The 20,704-nt window shown below is 40.1% G+C and overlaps 1 protein-coding gene across 5 annotated transcripts in view; it reads left to right on the top strand.

Annotated features, from left to right (window-relative positions):
* The window catches only part of USP6NL (USP6 N-terminal like), a 135,207-nt gene that overhangs the window by 92,359 nt on the left and 22,144 nt on the right, over positions 1-20,704 (top strand). For all 5 annotated transcript variants that reach the window (XM_027560198.1, XM_027560201.1, XM_027560199.1 and 2 more), the window contains 2 exons: positions 13,283-13,363; positions 18,962-19,069. In XM_027560198.1, the coding sequence (XP_027415999.1) occupies positions 13,283-13,363; positions 18,962-19,069 (189 nt within the window). The remainder of the gene's footprint in view (positions 1-13,282; positions 13,364-18,961; positions 19,070-20,704) is intronic.

Below are 20,704 nucleotides of genomic sequence, written 5' to 3'. Positions count from 1 at the left end.
TTGGGAAAAGGAGGGGTGGCCGTTGGCAGAGCCTGCACGTGGATGGTGGTTCTCCGTCAAGGCCGCCTCAGGACGTGGGCCTGGTGAGAGCATGTGCTCGGGAGCCCAGGCCCCCACACTGTAACGTTGCCTGGGCACCTCTGGCACCACATGGCTCCTGCAGCTCTGGTCCAGACCAGCCACTCTTTGCAGCACAACTGTGTCACGAGGTTTCCTCTGCATCTCCTGCAGATGACTGCAAAAAGAGTTTGCTGTAGTCAAATAAGTACGTTTGCATTTTAAAGACTTAAGTCTTATATATAGTAAACCTGTCAGGCTTTGGTAACTGAGCGGTTCCCCTTTCTCATCGCACTTGGCTGGGGCCTGGCTCCACAGCTGGGTGTGCTGACACTTAGAGACTGATTGTTCGGAGTCCCATGGAGTCCCCCTCTCCACCTCTCCATTTTCTCATCTACCAAAAAAATGAACTGTAAGGATTCATGAATGGAGAGGGAGACTGTTGATCAGGGACACTAGTCTGTTCGTTTATGTTTGATGGGTAAACGAGGTTGATTTTCAGAAAATGGAGGTAAAATTGGTGCTGGAATTTGAAAAGCATTTTAGGGAATCTAAAAATCAAAATCTTCTGAAAATTAATACTGTAGTATAACGTTGGATAAAATTGTTATTTTACATTCGCCATGTAGATAACCCTGTAGGTGTTTCCTGAGGTTGATTCTCCAGTGAATGCCTGATTCTCTTTGTGTCATAACTTTGATGTTTGGGCAAAGGAATTTCTTTTAATAAAGCTGTATTACTGCTTAGCAACAGTGTGTCAAGCGGGAGTCTAGAATCAAGGCAGTAGCCTGGAATATCAGGAAAACATGACATGGTTTCTGTTCCTGTAATGCTTGCTGTTTGGCAGTGACTGGAGGCAGGCCAGGGGAGACAGTTGAGGGACATAACCGTGGCTTTCAGGGCCTGGTATTCATGCTGTGGGAGGGCAGTGCTGCTGGAGGAGAAGGCTGGTCCCTGTGGCCCTGGGTTGCTGGAGAGGGAAATGATGGTGCAGCGCTATCTACCAGCTCCGCTCCTGGGGAGCTTGTACCGCTCTACTTGGACATGGACACACAGGGTGGTTCCACCCTCTGGCCATTCTCTCTCTGTTAGTGCCCTGACTTGGCTTATCCTTGGACCGCCTGGATCCCATCACTGTTAGGTCTTCAGCACCCTCTCTTCCCACCACAGGTCAGGACCTCCCCTGTCCTGCTTCTTCTGAGCTAACCTTCCTGCCCCTGCAGCGCCAGTGTGGCTCTGTGCTACTGGGGAAGACTCCCAGCTGGGACGAATGGCTTTACTTTACATCCAGGATCTCAAATCTCAGCTGCACGTTTATGCTGCCTGGACTCCATGCCATGCCTTCCTGGTGAATTTCTGCTCCCACTTTAACTAGTGCCCTTTCCTCTTCCCTCTCAAGCCCCCAGTGCCTCCTCCTCCAGCCTCGCTCAGCTGATGCGCTCGCTCAGCTGATGTGCTCGCTTGTGCTTCTCATTTCTCATCTCTGTACTGTCGCCCCAGGTCGTCAGTTCCCAGCTCCCTCCCACACTGTGATGTGGTTGGTTGACCTCTCACTCTCACATGTTCTCTCTCTCTCTTTTTTTCCATTAATTATTTATTTTAATTGGTGGCTAATTACTTTTCAGTATTGTAGTGGTTTTCACCATACATTGACATGAATCAGCCATGGGTGTACATGTGTACCCCATCTTGAACCCCGCTCCCACCTTTCTTTCCATCCCCTCCTTCAGGGTTGTCTCAGTGTACCAGGACAGCTGGTGTTGAGTGCCCTGTTTCATGCACTGAACATGGACTGGTGATCTCTTTCACACATGGTAATATACATGTTTCAATGCTATTCTCTCAAAGCATCCCACCCTTGCCTTCTCCCACAGAGTCCAAAAGTCTGTTCTTTATATCTGTGTCTCTTTTGCTGTCTCGCATATAGGGTCATCGTTACCATCTTTCTAAATTCTGTATATATTTGTTAATATACTGTATTGGTGTTTTTCTTTCTGACTTACTTCACTCTGTATAATAGGCTCGTTTCATCCACCTCATTAGAATTGATTCAAATGCGTTCTTTTTAATGGCTGAGTAATAGTCCATTGTGTGTATGTACCACAGCTTTCTTATCCATTTGTCTGCCGATGGACATCTAGGTTGCTTCCATGTCCTAGCTGTTGTAAACAGTGTTGCAGTGAACATTGAAGTACACGTGTCTCTTTCAATTCTGCTTTCTTTGATGTGTATGCCCAGCAGTGGGATTGCTGGGTTGTATGGCAGTTCTATTTCCAGCTTTTTTAAGGATCTCCACACTGTTCTCCATAGTGGCTGTACTAGTTTGCATTCCCACCAACAGTGTAAGAGGGTTCCATCTTCTCCATACCCTCTCCAGCATTTATTGTTTGTAGACTTTTTGATAGCAGCCATTCTGACCAGTGTGAGATGGTACCTCATTGTGGTTTTGATTTGCATTTTCTGATAATGATGTTGAGCATCTTTTCATGTGTTTGTTAGCCATCTGTATGTCTTCTTTGGAGAAATGTCTGTTTAGTTCTTTGGCTCATTTTTTGATTGAGTCATTTATTTTTCTGGTATTGAGCTGCATGAGCTGCTTGTATATTTTTGAGATTAATTCTTTGTCAGTTGCTTCATTTGCTCTTATTTTCTTCCATTCTGAAGGCTGTCTTTTCACCTTGCTTATAGTTTCCTTTGTTGTGCAAAATCTTTTTAAGTTTAATAAAGTCCCATTTGTTTATTTTTGCTTTTATTTCCATTACTCTGGGAGGTGGGTCATAGAGGATCCTGCTCTGATTTATGTTAGAGAGTGTTTTGCCTGTGTTTTCTTCTAGAAGTTTTATAGTTTCTGGTCTTACATTTAGATCTTTAATCCATTTTGAGTTTATTTTTGTGTATGGTGTTAGAAAGTGTTCTAGTTTCATTCTTTTACAGGTGGTTGACCAGTTTTCCCAGCACCACTTGTTAAAGAGATTGTCTTTTCTCCACTGGGGGCTTCCCTGGTGGCTCAGAGGTTAAAGCATCTGCCTGCAGTGTGGGAGACCAGGGTTCGATCCCTGGGTCGGGAAGATCCCCTGAAGAAGGAAATGGCAACCCACTCCAGTATTCTTGCCTGGAGAATCCCATGGACGGAGGAGCCTGATGGGGTCGCAAAGAGTCGGACAGGACTGAGCGACTTCACTTTCAGTTTTCACTTTCTCCATTGTATAGTCTTGCCTCCTTTGTCAAAGATAAGGTGTCCATAGGTGCATGGATTTATCTCTGGGTTTTCTGTTTTTGTTCCAGTACCATACTGTCTTGATGACTGTCGCTTTGTAGTATAAAGTCAGGCAGGTTGATTCCTCCAGTTCCATTCTTCTTTCTCAAGATTGCTTTGGCTTTTTGAGGTTTTTTGTATTTCCATACAAATTGTGAAATTATTTGTTCTAGTTCTGTGAAAAATACCATTGGTAGCTTGATAGGGATTGCATTGAATCTATAGATTGCTTTGAGTAGTATACTCATTTTCACTATATTGATTCTTCTGATCCATGAACATGGTGTATTTCTCCATCTATTTGTGTCATCTTTGATTTCTTTCATCAATGTTATATAGTTTTCTATGTATAGGTCTTTTGTTTCTTTAGGAAGATTTATTCCTAAGTATTTTATTCTTTTCATTGCAATGGTGAATGGAATTGTTTCCTTAATTTCTCTTTCTGTTTTCTCATTGTTAGTGTATAGGAATGCAAGGGATTTCTGTGTGTTAATTTTATATCCTACAACTTTACTATATTCGTTGATTAGCTCTAGTAATTTTCTGGTGGTGTCTTTAGGGTTTTCTGTGTAGAGGATCATGTCATCTGCAGTGAGAGTTTTACTTCTTTTTCAATCTGGATTCCTTTTCTTTCTTTTTCTTCTGATTGCTGTGGCTAAAACTTCCAAAACTAGATTGAATAGTAGTGGTGAGAGTGGGCACCCTTGTCTTGTTCCTGACTTTAAGGGAAATGCTTAAGGGAAATGCTTTAAGGGAAATCCATTTTTCACTGTTGACGATAATGTTTGCTGTGGGTTTTCATATATGGCTTTTATTATGTTGAGGTATATTTCTTCTGTGCCTGCTTTTTGGAGGGTTTTTATCATAAACGGATGTTGAATTTTGTCAAAGGCTTTCTCTGCATTTATTGAGATAATCATATGGTTTTTATCTTTCAATTAATGTAGTTTATCACATTGATTGATTTGTGAGTATTGAAGAATCCTTGCATCCCTGGGATAAAGCCCACTTGGTTGTGATGTATGATCTTTTAAAATATGTTGTTGGATTCTGTTTGCTAGAATTTTGTTGAGGATTTTTGCATCTATGTTCATCAGTGATATTGGCCTGTAGTTTTCTTTTTTTGTGACATCTTTGTCTGGTTTTAGTATCAGGGTGGTGGTGGCCTCATAGAATGAGTTTGGAAGTTTACCTTCCTCTGCAATTTTCTGAAAGAGTTTGAGTAGGATAAGTGTTAGCTCTTCTCTCGATTTTTGGTAGAATTCACCTGTGAAGCCATCTGGTCTTGGGCTTTTGTTTGTTGGAAGATTTTTGATTAGAGTTTCGATTTCTGTGCTTGTGATGGGTCTGTTAAGATTTTCTGTTTCTTCCTGTTTCAGTTTTGGAAGGTTATACTTTTCTAAGAATTTGTCCATTTCTTCCAGGTTGTCCATTTTATTGTCATATAGTTGCTGATAGTAGTCTCTTATGATCCTTTGTATTTCTGTGTTGTCTGTTGTGATCTCTCCATTTTTATTTCTAATTTTGTTGATTTGATTCTTCTCCCTTTTTTTGTGATGAGTCTGGCTAATAGTTTGTCTGTTTTATTTATCTTCTCAAAGAACCAGCTTTTAGCTTTGTTGATTTTTACTATAGTCTCCTTTGTTTGTTTTTCATTTACTCCTGCCCTAATTTTTATGATTTCTTTTCTTCTACTAACCCTGGGGTTCTTCATTTCTTCTTTTTGTAGTTGCTTTAGGTATAAAGTTAGGTTATTTATTTGATTTTTCTCTTGTTTCTTGAGGTAAGTTTGTATTGTCTTGTCCTTCAGAACCCCTTCTTCTTTCCTCACTGGCCGCTCTTTCTTGGTTTCGTCTGCTTGTTCCTTCTCATCTTCATCTTTATTCTTTCTACTGTGCTCCGGGGCTCAGGCCTGGAACTTCTCTCTCTTCAAGTACATCTGTGAGCAAGCTTCCTGTCTCAGCCAGTGGCAGCTCCACCCATCCAATGTGCTGTCTAAAATCTCCTCAGTTGTCTTTGATGTCCTCTTTCACTCCACACCTCCTCTCTTGGCTCTGCTCGCCATGAATTCAGTCTGACGCCTTCTCAGCATCTCCTCTCGTGCCGCCTGGTTCACTGGAGCCTCTTCTGGAGCTTCCAGCTCCCTGCTTCTGCCAGTGCGCCGCCCCTTTTCCCCACAGGCTGTCTGCTCACTGGAAGAGTAAGAGGGATCATGTCACTCCTGAGGGGAACGTGATGCCGACCCCCCATCTTATCCACAGTAAAAGGGAAGGTCCACAGAACAGCCTCAGAGCTACGCATGACTGGTTTCTGTCTCTCCCCTCCTCTCCCGCAGGCCAGGGCCCTCAACAAGAACTACAAGACTGGGAGCTCCTCCCCCACACAAGCTAGCTACCCTCTCCACCTTTATTTCTTTCTTAGCACTAACACTGTCCAAGTTACTCAGCATTTCACTTACCTCTGTATTTTGTCTGTTTCCACACTAGGATATAATCTCTCTGAAGGGCGTTCCTTCTGCTTTGTTCACTGTTGCAGCCACAGAACCCAGAGCAGGGCACGTAGTGTGTGATGAATAAATGGCGGCTGAGTGAATGACCAGGTGAACATAAGGATGTGTTCTGTCATGAAACGCAGAGTTAAAGGCTGGCAGAGCTTGTCCTTTCAAATGTGACAGCGTGCTTTATTTGAGAAATTAGAAAAGAGTTGGAAGGTGTCTTTCAACAAAATATGTCCATATTTGGGAGAATAAAAATCTGGCAACCTATTACAATACTGACTTTTCTCTCCAGTGCCTCTTCTCCTCACCTTTCAAAACGATTTCCTGGTCCAAAAAATTCAGACGTATGGGAATCAGTAGTATAGATGATTCAAAAAATGTGACGTAAAGTAAAGAAGAAATAAGAGATAAAACATTTTAGAGGATACATGCTTGAGGGAAGTTGTTTTTAAATTTTTTAAAGAGACTTGCCTGTACCTAAAAGACCTCTTTACCCATTGGAATTCAAGTTACAATTAATGGATTGTTTAAAGAGTTTAATATACTAGGAAACCACTAAGAAATGACATGCATACCTTCACAGTTTAACACAAGATAGTTTTATATTCCCTGTCAATGTGTCACTGGGAGAGGGAGTTCTGAGGCTGCTGACTGAGATTCCATTCTACCCTCATCCATAAACTGAGCTCACATTGTGTGACCCGCATTTCACAGCTTTGATTTCTTCCAAGTGGGATGAGAACTCTAGACACATGAAAAGCAGTCTGAGGCTGGAAACTTTTTAGTTTATCCGGATTTCCCCCAATTTTCCTGGTTTCATCTTAGTCCATGTGTTCTTCAGTGACTGCGTAGACCAAATGTTCAAGATCTGCCATTTCTAGGAAACTAATACAAGTTTCTGCATATATTGCTGCGTTAAATAAATTAGTGGAAATGATAGCCTTGTGGAGGCTATAAGTATTTATTAGTCTTCACAAAGCATCTACTTGCAATGTGAACTTCCTGCCTGCCATTTGAAAAGACTTGTACACTAATACACAGTAAAGTCTCAGGACTTTTAGTTCCAGCTTTGCAGTGGTGGTGTTTTGTTTTTTGTTTTAACATAAGGCAATTTTCTGTTGAAAATAGGGGTAGTAGAAATCGGGCCTTCATAAGAGGATTGTTGTTGGTATTTGCAGAGTGCTTTGGATTCCCCCAAACAGGCACGTTAACAAATAAACAAACACACTTATATTTACTCTGCAGAGAACACTATTAATAATGGATTATATTGTTTCTTTGAGCTTATTGATGCTTTTAATAAGGAGGAAAGGATATGTAAAACTATGAATTTTCCTGGATTCAGCTATTCGTTTTTGCAGTGATATTTTGCATAGCTTAATGGAATATTGGAGCCTATTCAGATTTTTAAAATTATATCTTAATTTTATGTGCTGTGAAATCTTACTTGAAATACATGACTTTTCAATGTCATTCTGTCAAAATACATGTCTACTTCTTGCACTCCTTATCCTCTCCTGACCTCTGCTGGTGAGGTCGAGGAGTGCGTGGCATGGCTCAACTGTCTTTAGTCATACATCCTAATACTCAAAAAACATCTGAAGACTTGAACTTCTGTAAAGTTCTAAGATTTATTATTGTAGAAGAGAAGACTGTTTAATATTCATCCATGCATTGTGTGTGTGGTTAGCCTTTACTGTCTTGGTTATTGATCATGTTAGGGGCAGGAGGAGTGTCGGACCCAATACAGGGTTACTCCATACTGGGTGGGTGATGCAGCAGTTGTTAAGTACTTCCTGTTCAACTGGTCCTGCATGGGCTTAAAGTATAGTCTCAGATCACTAGAGATTGAGGCAACAAAGAAGATATTGGTCCCATTTTTAATCCTTAAACCCTGCTTTCCCCAGTGTGAGGGGCCTGTCTTGATTCAGAGGGGATGCCAATTTAAGATGATCAGGTATTAAACTGCAAGCTTCAAATGGAAGTTTTTCCTTTTGATATGTGTTGTCCTGACATTCTCAGGGGAGTAGAATTTTCTTGTGCTGGGGTCTCCTGTGTGATTTTAAAAACTGCAATGATGAGCACATCTAGTAGCCATTCCCCCTGAAAAAGTACCCCTGTTTCTTTAAAGAAATGGATGATCTAGGTCTAGGGTATAGACCCTAGAAAAAGTATAAAGTGAACCTGAATCAGTTTGTGCCAAATCGGGCATGTCTAAAGGATCCACTTGAAGAGGGAAAATCTACAACCAGGTAAGAGGCAGTCCAACCAAATTTGGGACGACTCGAGCCTCAAAAGGAATAATGATGATAATAATGGATTATAACACAGCGAATGAATAAAATAGTTCTTTACACCATCAGTTCAGTTCAGTTGCTTAGTCGTGTCTGACACTTTGTGACCCCACGGACTGCAGCACACCAGGCCTCCTTGTCCTTCACCAACTCCCAGAGTTTGCTCAAACTTGTGTCCATTGAGTCAGTGATGCCATCCAACTATTTCATCCTCTGTTGTCCCCTTCTCCTCCTGCCTTCAATCTTTCCCATGTCAGGGTCTTTTCAGATGAGTCAGTTCTTCACATCAGTTGTCCAGAATATTGGAATTTCAGCTTCAACATCAGTCCTTGCAATGAATATTCAGGACTGATTTCCTTTAGGATGAACTGGTTGGATCTCCTTGCAGTCCAAGGGACTCTCAGGAGTCTTCTCTACCACCACAGTTCATTAGCATCAATTCTGTGGCACTCAGCTTTCTTTATAGTCCAACTCTCAAATCCACACATGACTTCTGGAAAAACCATAGCCTTGGCTAGATTATCTTTACACCACAGTGATATTAAAAATTGGGAGGGACGCAGGAGGGAAAAGATTTTAATAGAAAATATCAGATGGTAATATAGAAAGAATGAGAGGGGAAAAAACCCCACTAAAATGGTAAAAAAAAAAAATTTACCATACACACATGAAAAAGGTAAAAAACCATTTTACCACCATCAGAATCAGAATTGATTCAGGTAGAAATTACAGTGGATGAGAAGACCACTGAGTAGAGTTGTTAAGGAGCAGGATGTCCACATTGTCTTAAAGTGCACCAGCCAGATTACATATTAGTTACAAAAGGGGATGTCTCTGTTAACAGAGAAATTGGGCAAATACCACTTAACCGAGGCATCAAAAGTTACATCACAGATAATGGTACAGATCAGCACGAGCTGCCAGTGGATGCCATAAGGACACAAAATCTGTTATGTAGTATTCCTACCAAAATCTCAGGGAAACAATTAGACAAAGTCAGATAGTACAGACTATACCCTTCAAGAATCAACATCATGAAAGACAAAGGCCAGGAGACTGTTCTAGAGTAAAGGGAACTAAAGAGATGTCTTCTCTCCACCCACCTAAAGAAAAACAGCTGTACAGACACTTTTGAGACTAGTGGGGAGTTTGATATATGGATGGTTTATTATCAAATAATGAACCAATTTTAAATTTCTTGAAGGAGTGTGATAGTGGTGCTATGATTATGTAGGATAATGTGTCTTATTCTTAGGTAAATATTTGGAGTGTTCATGATGTCTGTGATTTTCTAATAGATTAGCTCCCCCCCCTCGAAAAAAAAACACCCCAATATAAATAGATTAAATCTGGCAAAATGTTAGTAATTGATGGATTTTGCTGAAGCATATATAAGTATATGGTGCATTGGGCTTCCAACTTTCTGCAGGTTTGAAATGTTTCAGTAAAAATTAGAGAAAGTAAGATGTCTGTGTATAAAGTCAACAGAGTTATTTAATAGCAGTTTTGTATAGATTGCTAGCAGAGGCATGAAAATACATTGTGTGTTGGGAATGAGGACCAGGTCATCAAAATAGCAGGAAACTAGAAGGTGAGTTTGTGTCATCCTGTGTTAGAGCCATCTGTGTAGACATTTGAACTTTATTTGTAGATAATGGGTAGTCGTTGAAGGATTTTTTAAACTGGGACTCACATAAAAGGTCACAGCAGTGTGGAGGCTGGCTTGAGGCCACTCAGGGCTGCCTGTGAGTTCTTACCCTTGTCTAGGGATAAGCATTGCCCCACTCCCACCCCCCAGAACAGGCAGAGGACGTGATGGAAGCCGGAGACATGGGCGGGGCCAGCAAAGTGCAGTTTGGGTCTAGAAGGAAGATAAATGGAAGACTGAAAAGCTAAGCTTTTAGGCTGATCCAGTGGCTGGTGGTGCTGTTCATTCACAGCAGGGAAGGGAAGGGCAGCAGCACTGTGTTTAGGGAAGTCCTTTTGGATGTGTGTGTCCTTTTTTAGCTTCCCTGGTGGCTCAGCAGTTAAAGAGTCTGCCTGGAATGAGGGAGACGTGGGTTTGATCCCTGGGTTGGAAAGATCCCCTGGAGAAGGAAATGGCACCCCACTTCAGTACTCTTGCCTGGAGAATCCCATGGGTGGAGGTGCCTGGTAGGCTACAGTCCATGGGGTCGCCAAGAGTTGGACACGACTGAGTGACTTCACTTTCACTTTCGCTTTGGCTGTGTGGAGTTTGACCTGTCTGCTGAACCTCAAGGTGCGGTTCTACCTTGCTGCTCTTGTTCTAGCATCTTGGTGTCAGTGAGTCCACGGCAAGCCTGTTTTTCTAGAGCATTTAAGTTCATACTTATCACACGTGTTCTGGAGTTGATAAGCTGTAGCATCTTTGCTGATAAAGTATATTTTATCCGCTTATTACAGATTCATGAGTGCATTCAAATCTGGTATAGTTGATCTGACAGTGTTACAGAGTTAACACTTAAGCCCGATGGAATACCAATGTATAATTTTATACTGGTGTATAATTTTAAAATTTTACAGCCTGGGAGCTTTACCCCAAATTTTTCCTTTTTTGCTGTAGGGGAAAGAAAAGCATACTTAATAGTTCTTAAAATTGTGCATGTGTGTTTTATGCTTGCATGTAAGAGTGTGAAGCATTTAAAATAATCTCTGTATATATGATGAGCATTAGAATACAAAAATGTGCCTTTTTAAAAAAAGGATAGCTGTTCCTTAAAGTGAGTTATTGACAATTTAATAGTCATAAAAAGGAAAGATAGCAGGAGACCTGCTAGATCTCAGCAGGGTTTTTCCTGGCAAAGTATATGTTATTATGCTCTTGGGTTGGCTTGAATTATTTGCAGCTTTCTTGTTGGTGGAGAAAGGGATTGAGCTTTGAGGAAGTCAGGGGAGGAAGTGCAGAACAGTAAAGTGACTGAATGGCTCCTTAGATCCATCTTAATTTTTCACAGCTTGGCCTTCTCTGAAGTCAAGTTCAGCAGAAACATTAATTAGATTTCAATGCCCTGCTGAGGTTTAAAATTAAACATATTTCTGGAACCATCTGTAGCATTTTATCACTAATAATATAATGAAGAATATGCTTAATCTTTTGAAAAATGAGAATCATAACAGAGTATCTTTTGCTCACAAGTGATCATCTTTGGTTATGAAAAAGCCATCAAAATTTTTAGAAGAGTAAAGAAGTAATTAAAAAGTTTTAAGGATATAATCCCCCCACCCCCCAAAAAAATTGCGTCAAAGTATTCTGAGTGGTGAGAATCTTTTCCATATTGAGGATTTTCTTTGGGATTTTACGGTTCTCTTGCATCTAAAAATATCGATGGTGGGCCTGTGCCATCTGCCTATTTGGGGCTGGATTCGCCCAAGAGCTGAGATTCCCCCAAGGAGAGCCAGGACTGGGTGGAGGTAAGGGCCTAGCACGTGACGGCCCAGCACGCAGGTCCTGGGGCCAGACAGCCTGGCTTTGAGCTGACCAGAGGGGAACGTGGAGAAGTCCGTTGGCTCCTTTGGGCCTCTGTCTCCTTATTTGTGAAGTGAGGAGAATTATGCCTACCTCATAGGGGTGTAGCGAGCATACGTTTTTGAGCATAAAATGTCCCTTCAGAACTGTTCTTTCCCATGTGGTCTTCTGTTTCCTTCACTCTTTAGATGCACTTAAAACACTTACAGAGGCCTTCGGGGAAGAACATGCTGCCGCTGAGGAGAATTAACAGAACAGCAGCAGCTCGCTCGCTCTTAGGAATTCTGTTGTTTTGTTCTCACAAAAGCGTGATCACTAGGTGTGGACCCTGCGGCTCTTTCCCAGGCAGTCAGAGGCCACAGGCACCTTGGCCTTCGTGCAGGGAGGTGCCTCTGGGGGAAGGAGATCAGGTGCGCAGCAGCGGAGGTGGGGGGGTGGCCCTGGAGAGAGACTCGCTTCCCCGCTCGGCCCACCCACATGTGCTTTCTGAGTGTAGGCTGGGCCTGCAAAGGGAAGGAATGGAGGGCTGTACACCCAGGTCTTTTTTTCTGAATGTACCAGTCAGGTAAGTCACTCTACCACCATGAGAGTTAATAAGAGATTGGAGGGCAGGCTGGAGGACTTAGGAAAAAAATCCCTTCTCCTGGAAACCAGAGTGAGGGAGAAGCTTTTTCTCTTCCATCTCCCCTCTTCCCTTAACCCTCTCCACCCCATTCCCAGCTTTGCCCAGAATCTTAGTTTAGTGACAGTGGAGACGACCGACCGTGTGTTCAGCCTCAGCTCTGGAAGCATCCTTTTTTAGCCCCTGTGGTGCTGCATTGTCTGAGAAGTATATCTGCCCGCGCTTCTCGGAATTTTGCACTGGATAAAAACCCGAACAGTCTTCCAGCTCTGCACTCAGGGTGCCTTCTCTGCCGTCCTGGGTGGGTGGCATTGCTCCTTCCATAGGATTTGAGTCGCGCTCTCTGCCTCTAGGCCCAGCACTGCATGTTCCGTGTCAGGGGCCCTTGAGCAGATGGTGAACTTTCCCAAGGGCAGCAACAGTTACTTACTTTGTACAGTTTTCACTAGCATAATGCTAGTTATGTAATGATCTCCCAATAATATCCAGTTCTCCTTTATAAAAACCACCTTTGTCATGGAAGGAATTAAAATGCCACAATTCAGTAAAATGTTAAAGAAGAGAATGGAATTTTGAAGTTGTGTTTTTTGTTGCTTCATAAAGATATTTCAAAATATTTTAAAATTTCCTTTTGGCCTAACTTTGTAAAATACCAAGTGCTTAGTCGCTCAGTCATGTCCGATTCTTTGCGACCCCATGGACTGTAGCCCACCAGGCTCCTCTATCCATGGGGATTCTCCAGGCAAGAATACTGGAGTGGGTTGCCCTGCCCTTCTCCAGGGAAAATACCCAGAGTTAGATTAATTTGAAATGTTAGAAAATCTGAGTGACTCCTCTCTCTTTACCTGTCTCTCCTGTGTATTTTAACTTAAGCAAGAGCATACTCTTGATACAGCAGTAATCAAGTGTCCAACTATTTTTTAAAAAGTTAAGATATTTGCTGTCCAATGTTGCATAACTTTTTTGTAGTTCTTTTTTCAGCAGCATTTTCCTTGACATTTTTTGGTAATTTGTTAAGTAAAAGAAGTCTGAAACAAACAATAACAATAACTTTCAATTTTATTTTTAGCAAAAGCACCTGGAAATTGAAAGAACTACTAAATGGTTGAAAATGCTAAAAGGATGGGAAAAATACAAGAACACTGAAAAGGTAATTAAAATATTACTTCCTTATGAAGTGGATTTTCCCAGTAAAATTTCCTCTCTCATGATAAGAATATAACATGCATATTCTTAAAAATTTTTTTTTAATTTTAATTTGAGTGAGTGAAGTGAAAGTCGCTCAGTCGTGTCCGACTCTTTGCAACCACATGGACTATACAATCAATGGAATTCTCCAGGCCAGAATACTGGAGTGGGTAGCCTTTCCCTTCCCCATGGGATCTTCTCAATCCAGGGATCAAAGCCAGGTCTCCTGCATTGCAGGCAAATTCTTTACCAGCTGAACCACAGGGAAGCCCAAGAATACCAGAGTGGGTATCCTATCCATTCGCCAGCGGATCTTCCCAAACCAGGAATTGAACCGGGGTCTCCTGCATTGTAAGCAGATTTTTTGCCAGCTGAGTTATCAGGGAAGCTTCTGAGTGGAATGCATTAAATTAGGAGTCTCTGTGCTGTCACAGAATGCCCAGTTTAGACTGGTTGCAGGAATTGAGAGGACGCGGTGGACAGCGCAGAGGTCGGCAGGCTTTCAGGGGTGACGGAATTCGGCTGCTTAGTTACATTGCTGCTGGTGATTTTGTGTCTTTCCATCTCCCTCCTCTGCCTGCTGTGGTGCCAGCTTCCCGCTGACTGTGGCTTCCCTTTGGGGTCAGGATTAATGCAGTCACTCCAGGCTTGGTATCCATCTGTCTTCCTGCTCAGAAGGAGAGAAGTTTTGTTTTGAAAAGTGTTCGTGAACAGTAGCTCGTCCTTGTCCTAAAGCATCTAGCAGATCTCCCTCCTAAATCTTTTTGCCCGGGATTGAGTTTGGGCTGTTTAAATCAGTTTTTTTTTTTTTTAATGCATACATCTATTAATATTCCTACTAATCTCATCAGAGAAGTCTTTAAACATTGTTCAGTTGTGAAGTTCCTAGTAGTTGAAGTTTTCCAAAATTCTAACTTTTGCTTGAAAGGGCAAAAGTTACCAGTGGCAACAATGCTATCAGGTGTTTTCCTTAAGGGCTTCCCAGGTGGTTCCTTGGTAAAGAACCTGCCTGCCAGTGCCAGGGACTTGAGTTTGTTCCCTGGATTGGGAAAATCCCTTGGAGAAGGAAATGGTAACCCACTCCAATATTCTTGCTTGGGAAATCCCTTGGAAAGAGGAGCCTGGTGGGCTACAGTCCATGGGGTCACAAACAAGTTGGACATGCCTTAGAGGCTAAACAACGACAACAAATTTTCCTTAGAGTAACAGGCTTATTTCATTTATTTATTTATTTATATTTTTTACTTCATTGATTTTTGAGCATCTGTCTGCTAAACAAGTCTCAACAACCACAGTTTGTTAGTCATTCATTTTTTTCAGATTAGTGTCCTTGACAAAAGCAGTTGGTTCAGATCGCAGTTCAGTTTCATAAATGCTCTTACTTGAGGCTGGCACTGTGCTCTGTGTGTGCTACCGCATGACCCAGAGTATTAATAAGATGTGTCTTCAGGATTGAGATGGAGTGAAATTAATAGTTTCCACTGCTTCATTAAGGGCATTGCTAAGTGCAGTGACCTCTGTTTTAAACTGTGATCAAAGAACAGTGACTGCCGCACGGTGCTTCTCCTGCCTTCGTTTGTGCCGAGGTGCCAGGAGCTTCAGCTTTTATGGGGAGCCATGAACTAAGGTTTTTCTGCTCCCAGTGCCAAAGTCAGCGCAGGGAAAGAGGCCAGTAATGTTTTAGTATCATTAAGAAAATAGTTTGCATGGCCCATGCCTTGAGAACTGCTGACAACTAAGCCTCTGTTTCCTCATCTTTGAAATGGAGATAATAATACCCATTTCAAAGAGATGATGATTTCATGATTTTATCGATGTAAGCCATTAGGCATTGCACCTCACATGTAGTAAGCATTCACTAGCAGTTTTTTGAAGGGAGGTTAGACAGTTAAAAAGTTTTTTAATAGAAAAAAGAAACCTTCCACAATCCTACAACAAAACACTGAGTAACTGTTATGATTTTTGTCTGTTTCCTCACACTTTTTTTCTATGCAGTATATATACATTTTCCTATTTACATAGATATAAATTGTTGTGTGTCAGCCTTTGCCAACAAGAATTCCAGGGAGCATCAGTTCCCTGGTTCTAAGGGGTATTTTTACATGGAAACAGTGTTGCCTACTGATTAAACAATAGACTATCCCAGGTTCAAACCCAGCTCTGCCACGTTGTTAGCCGTGTGACTTGGGGGAAGGTGTTTAAGCTTTTTCCTGCCTTAGTTTGCTTGTCTGTAAAATGAGGGTAATCACAATACCTCCTTCACCGAGTTGTTTTGAGGATTAAATAAGATAATTCATGCAAAGCGCAAAGAATAGTGCCTGACACTTAATATGCGGTCAGTAAGTGTTGCTTATTATTACATGAGAGAGAGGCTCTTCGGTTAAGTCACTTTGGGAAAATTAAAACTGAACAGAGGTAAGCAGATTTCTTTACTACAGGATTCCTCAGCATCTTTAATATGTGGTAGAAATTTTCAAAAGGGACATTAAATTCTGTGACATTTATTCAGCCTTGAAAATCTTTTTGTCATGGGGTATCTCCCAGGAATAACATCACTTTTCTTCTGGAGCATCCTAAATATCCCCATTTAAATTCCATTAGACTGTTACTATTTTATTTTCATCAGGAGTAAGTTCATTTCTGGGTTACTAATTTTATTTTATGTTTCAAGAAGAATCCGTTCAGAGTAGAATATTGGTCATGATCTCTGTGTTCTGGTTTAACACTCTGCTGCTCAGACTGACCTAAAGCTGACAACTCTTTCACCTAATGTGTTTGTGGAAAGATCTTTCAAGTGCTAATTACAGAATCTATCATGATGCATTGTACCTACGCTTTAATCTCAGCTTCAGTCCAATAAAATACTTGTAGAATTACATGACTTTATGTCCTTCTCTAGTATACATATGTCTGTGGTAGTATGTAAGCCTTTGTTAAAATGAGCATTCTACTAGGCTGTTACCCTGACAGCAACTCTGCTAATGTACTTCTCAGTGAGAGAGATTTTAATGGAGCTTTCTTTCATGTATCATTTTAAAGCACTTTCCCACAACTATAATGAATACTAGAATTATTTGATGATATATATGGTCCAATCTGGTATGAGGCAGAATGCACCTTCTAAAAGAATTGCTGCTCTCGGTTTATACCCAGTTTTAAATTACATTGAAGTTAAAAAATAGTGTATATTTTCCTTCTCTTCCAAAGGAAAGTATATGTTTTCTCTCAACAGAATCCTTACTTATGTGGTAGTAGTACAAAGAAATATCTATAAATATCTTGAAATAAAAATATATAGGTCTGATAGAGAATATTTGTATTTTTAGAATATAAGCTTTAATGAAAAAATTGCCATTAAGGTTGCCTGTGTTTTCACATTGACTACCCGCTATGTGCAGTCACACTGCGTTTAATATAATCTATTAAATGAAGGGATGAAGTTATCTCTGCTGGCAGAGACATTTAACTAGTCGTGATATTATTGTGTCTGAGCTCTGTCATAACAGTGTTCCTACAATGGATATATATATGTGTGTGTGTATATATATATATGGTGGTGGTTTTTTTGGTCAAATAACTGAATGGACCTTTGTTGGTCAGGTAACTGACAGACTTGAATTAGCCAACATTTGATTCAACTGATGGGAAAATGGAGACACGATGTATAGAATTAAATTTCTCAAGGCTGTTTTTAACGATAAGCAAGAGATGGTATGTCCAGATGCCGGGGCTTGCTTATTGTCTGTTTGCTTAGAAGTCCCTTTTGTCAGTTAAAGGCCAGAAGGAAATAGAATGTTGTTAAGAAGCATGGGGCCTCAGGGATGGTTTAAAACTCTCAGATCCAGACTCAGGAGACTTGTGCCTATTTGGAGTCAGTAATTTATATATAATTGTTGAATACAGAATTGAACAAAAGCAGTAAATAATGTCTAAAATCCTTGTGAGTGATGCAGTGTAAGAAACGCACGTGGTTCTCATTTTACTCATGGAAGGACATCTGTCTAATGGACGTGCACTTGTGTCCACCAGAGTCGATCTGGTTACTTGCCATCGTTGCTCACAGTTTAACACCTTTACTCTGGAAATTCAGGAGAGAATTTGAAGTTGCTTTTAGTGGATTATATTCCTTTAAAAAGTTAAGTTTATTGTAAATTTGAAATGAACATAGGTGATAAACTTTCTTTGGAAAATAAATCTTAAAGTCACTTAAAAAAACCCACACACTCAGTTTGCAGTTAATGGTGTTAAGCGTTCAGCACATGGGAAATGCTGAAGCAGAGTGGAATTTACACACAGCCTTTCTGTACATATTCTTCAGTTACATCTGCTGCCTGAGTTAACTCTTTGGTGTTTCTAGTTGCTGTCTGCTGAAATTTCAAATTTGAGACCGTACTGTGTTTATACCAAAGGAACAAAACTGAAATTATGTATGTGATTATCTAATTGAGTCAACATCACAGTAAGCACTGTTTCACAGGAAAAGTCATTCTACAGTGTTAATTATTTAAGTTCACAGTTTCTTAAAGCTACATCATGATTTAGTAAAGGCTTCATTTTAAAAAATCTAAGTAGTATAATTTCAGAAGTTGAAGCTCTGCTTATTAGTTCATAGCTCATCAGCATTTTGGTTATTAGTTCTAATGTCTTATTTTCTTACATGCTATTGAAATAATATTATTTTGTTCATAATGGTAACTATGTACTTATTTTTACCTTGTTCCTGAAGTTTCTGCCATAATTTGTTTCATCACTTCCTTTTAAGTTTTAAAGTTTCTTTATGTACAACTTTGTAATGAGCATAATAAGTATATGTTATTTTGAATATGTGCTTAGCTTTAAGGAAAAAGGCGAATCACAAGAAGTTGGAGAGGTATGCTGAGTCTTAAGATTCTTAGAGTGAGAGCAGTGTCAAGTACCCAAAGAGTTAATGATACTGATGATTTATACATAATATATTCAGAAGTGGTGCTCCTTCTTGATGGAAATTTATCACTATTTTTGTCTGGTCAGATAGGATCAGCGTCATTAGGAAAAGAACAAAAGTTTTCCTGAAGGAACTCTCCAGAGTTGAGAAGAGAGGGAAAGAGGAAGTGTGTGTGTGTGTTGGGACAGGGAGGGGGGAGATGCATAAAGACTGGGGGCCACAATGAGTTGTGAGATAGAACGTTCTGGAGAGACTCCATAAAGACACTGACACAAGAGAACTGTTTTGTTATTCTGAACCTTTTAGATGTACGAGGGAAAAGAAGGGACGTGTGTAACTAGTTAGGCACATCAGCGGGGAACGTGTCAGATGTTCACAGCTTTAGAAAGGGCGCTGACTGTGCTCTCGAGTGTCTGAAGGCGCACCTTTGCAGTGAGTGAAAATGCTAATGTATGGACATACTTGACATCTTCTTACTTGTTTGTTCTGTCCTTTCTGTGTATATGTCCCTGTTCAGATCTAAAGAGGAGACGTGAGAGGATCCAAGAGTGTTAAATTTTATCAGTTACCAGGAATCCTTTGAAAAGAATAACGAAAGTGATTTAAGTGATTTCAATTTGTATTTCTTTCCATAAGTTTCATAGGAGAATTTACAAAGGAATCCCACTCCAGCTCAGAGGTGAAGTCTGGGCACTGCTCCTGGAGATCCCAAAAATGAAGGAAGAGACCAGAGACCTGTACAGTGTGAGTACTGAGGGCCAGCCTGGCGTTTTGAAACCATCAGTCACAGTTGGGGCATATTCGTAAGGAAAATTAACACCTGGTTGCAGCTATTCATTTGCAATGCAGTATTAGTAATAGGTTTACAGTGTCACTTTTAGAGGTTTTAGGAAAATAATAGCAGAATTCAGTTTATCCAGCAGCTGCGTGTGTATGACTGACTGTTTTCTTCTTTCCCCCAAGATTGTTATGGCATTTCTAGGTTTTATTATTCATTAATAAAAGTGACCAGCAAGACTTGTAAATTGGCCAGTGCATTAAATTTACCTCCTTGTCATCTCAGCTATAGCCTTTCTAAACCTAAATTTTATATTAACCTTTGGAAGGAATAAGAAATGTATATCTAAAAATAAATGTTCCTCTGAAAGTATATATAAATAGAATAAGTTAAAATAAATGAAGAAAACTTATAATTTAAACCCAGTATTAATTAGAAAAGAAACTTTAGAACACTCTTTTGATACCTTCCTGTTTATGTATAAGTAAAATTTCATCAAAAAGAAGGTACCCACGGTGCATGGGTTTATTTCTGGGCTTTCTTTCTTGTTCCATTGGTCTGTATTTCTGTTTTTGTGCCACTACCATACTGTCTTGATGACACTAGCTTTCTGGTATAATCTGAAGTCGGGAAGGTTGATTTCTCCAGCTCCATTCTTCTTTCTCAAGACTGCTTTGGCTATTTGATGTCTTTTGCGTTTCCATATGAATTGTGAATTTTTTTGTTCTAGTTCTGTGAAAAATACCATTGGTAATTTGATAGGGATCACATTAAATCTGTAGATTGCATTTGGTAGTATAGTCATTTTCACAATATTGATTCTTCCTACCCAGGAACATGGAATATCTCTCCATCTGTTTATGTCGTTTCTGATTTCTTTCATTAGTGTCTTATAATTTTCTGTGTACAGTTCTTTTGTCTCCTTAGGCAAGTTTATTTCTAGATATTTAATTCTTTTTGTTGCAGTGGTGAATGGGATTGATTCATTAATTTCTGTTTCTGATTTTTCATTGTTAGTATATAGATGTGCAAATGATTTCTGTATATTGATTTTGATTCCTGCAACTTTGCTAAATTCACTGATTAGCTCTAGTAATTTTCTGATACTGTCTTTAGGGTTTTCTATGTACAGTATCATGTCATCTGCAAACAGTGAGAGCTTTACTTCTTTTCTGATCTGGGTTCCTTTTCTTTCTTTTTCTTCTCTGATTGCTGTAGCTAGGACATCCAGAACGATGTTGAATAATAGTGGCAAAAGGGGATATATGTGTACCTATGGCTAATTCATGTTGAGGTTGACAGAAAACAGCAAAATTCTGTAAAGCAGTTATCCTTCAATAAAATATAAATAAATTAAAAGAATTTTTTTCATCAAGATGTAAGGTTATAAATATTGGTTAATTTAAGCAGTTATTTTTTTTTAAAGCAGTTACTTTTTTTTTTAAAGTAAGACTTTTTAAATTAATTGTTTGGACCCTCCACAGATTATGAATTTATGTCTTGGGATTTTAGAGTTTAAAATTATTTTAAATGGTTGATTAGATATTGATTTGGCCGGAAAGTTTGTTTGGGTTTTTCTGTAAGAGGTTATGGAAATTTAA

Source organism: Bos indicus x Bos taurus, chromosome 13 (assembly GCF_003369695.1).
Source record: "Bos indicus x Bos taurus breed Angus x Brahman F1 hybrid chromosome 13, Bos_hybrid_MaternalHap_v2.0, whole genome shotgun sequence".
In the NCBI taxonomy this organism is placed as follows: Eukaryota; Metazoa; Chordata; class Mammalia; order Artiodactyla; family Bovidae; genus Bos; species Bos indicus x Bos taurus.
Note: the sequence above shows the minus strand (reverse complement) of the source record. Positions and strands in the feature narration are given on the sequence as shown.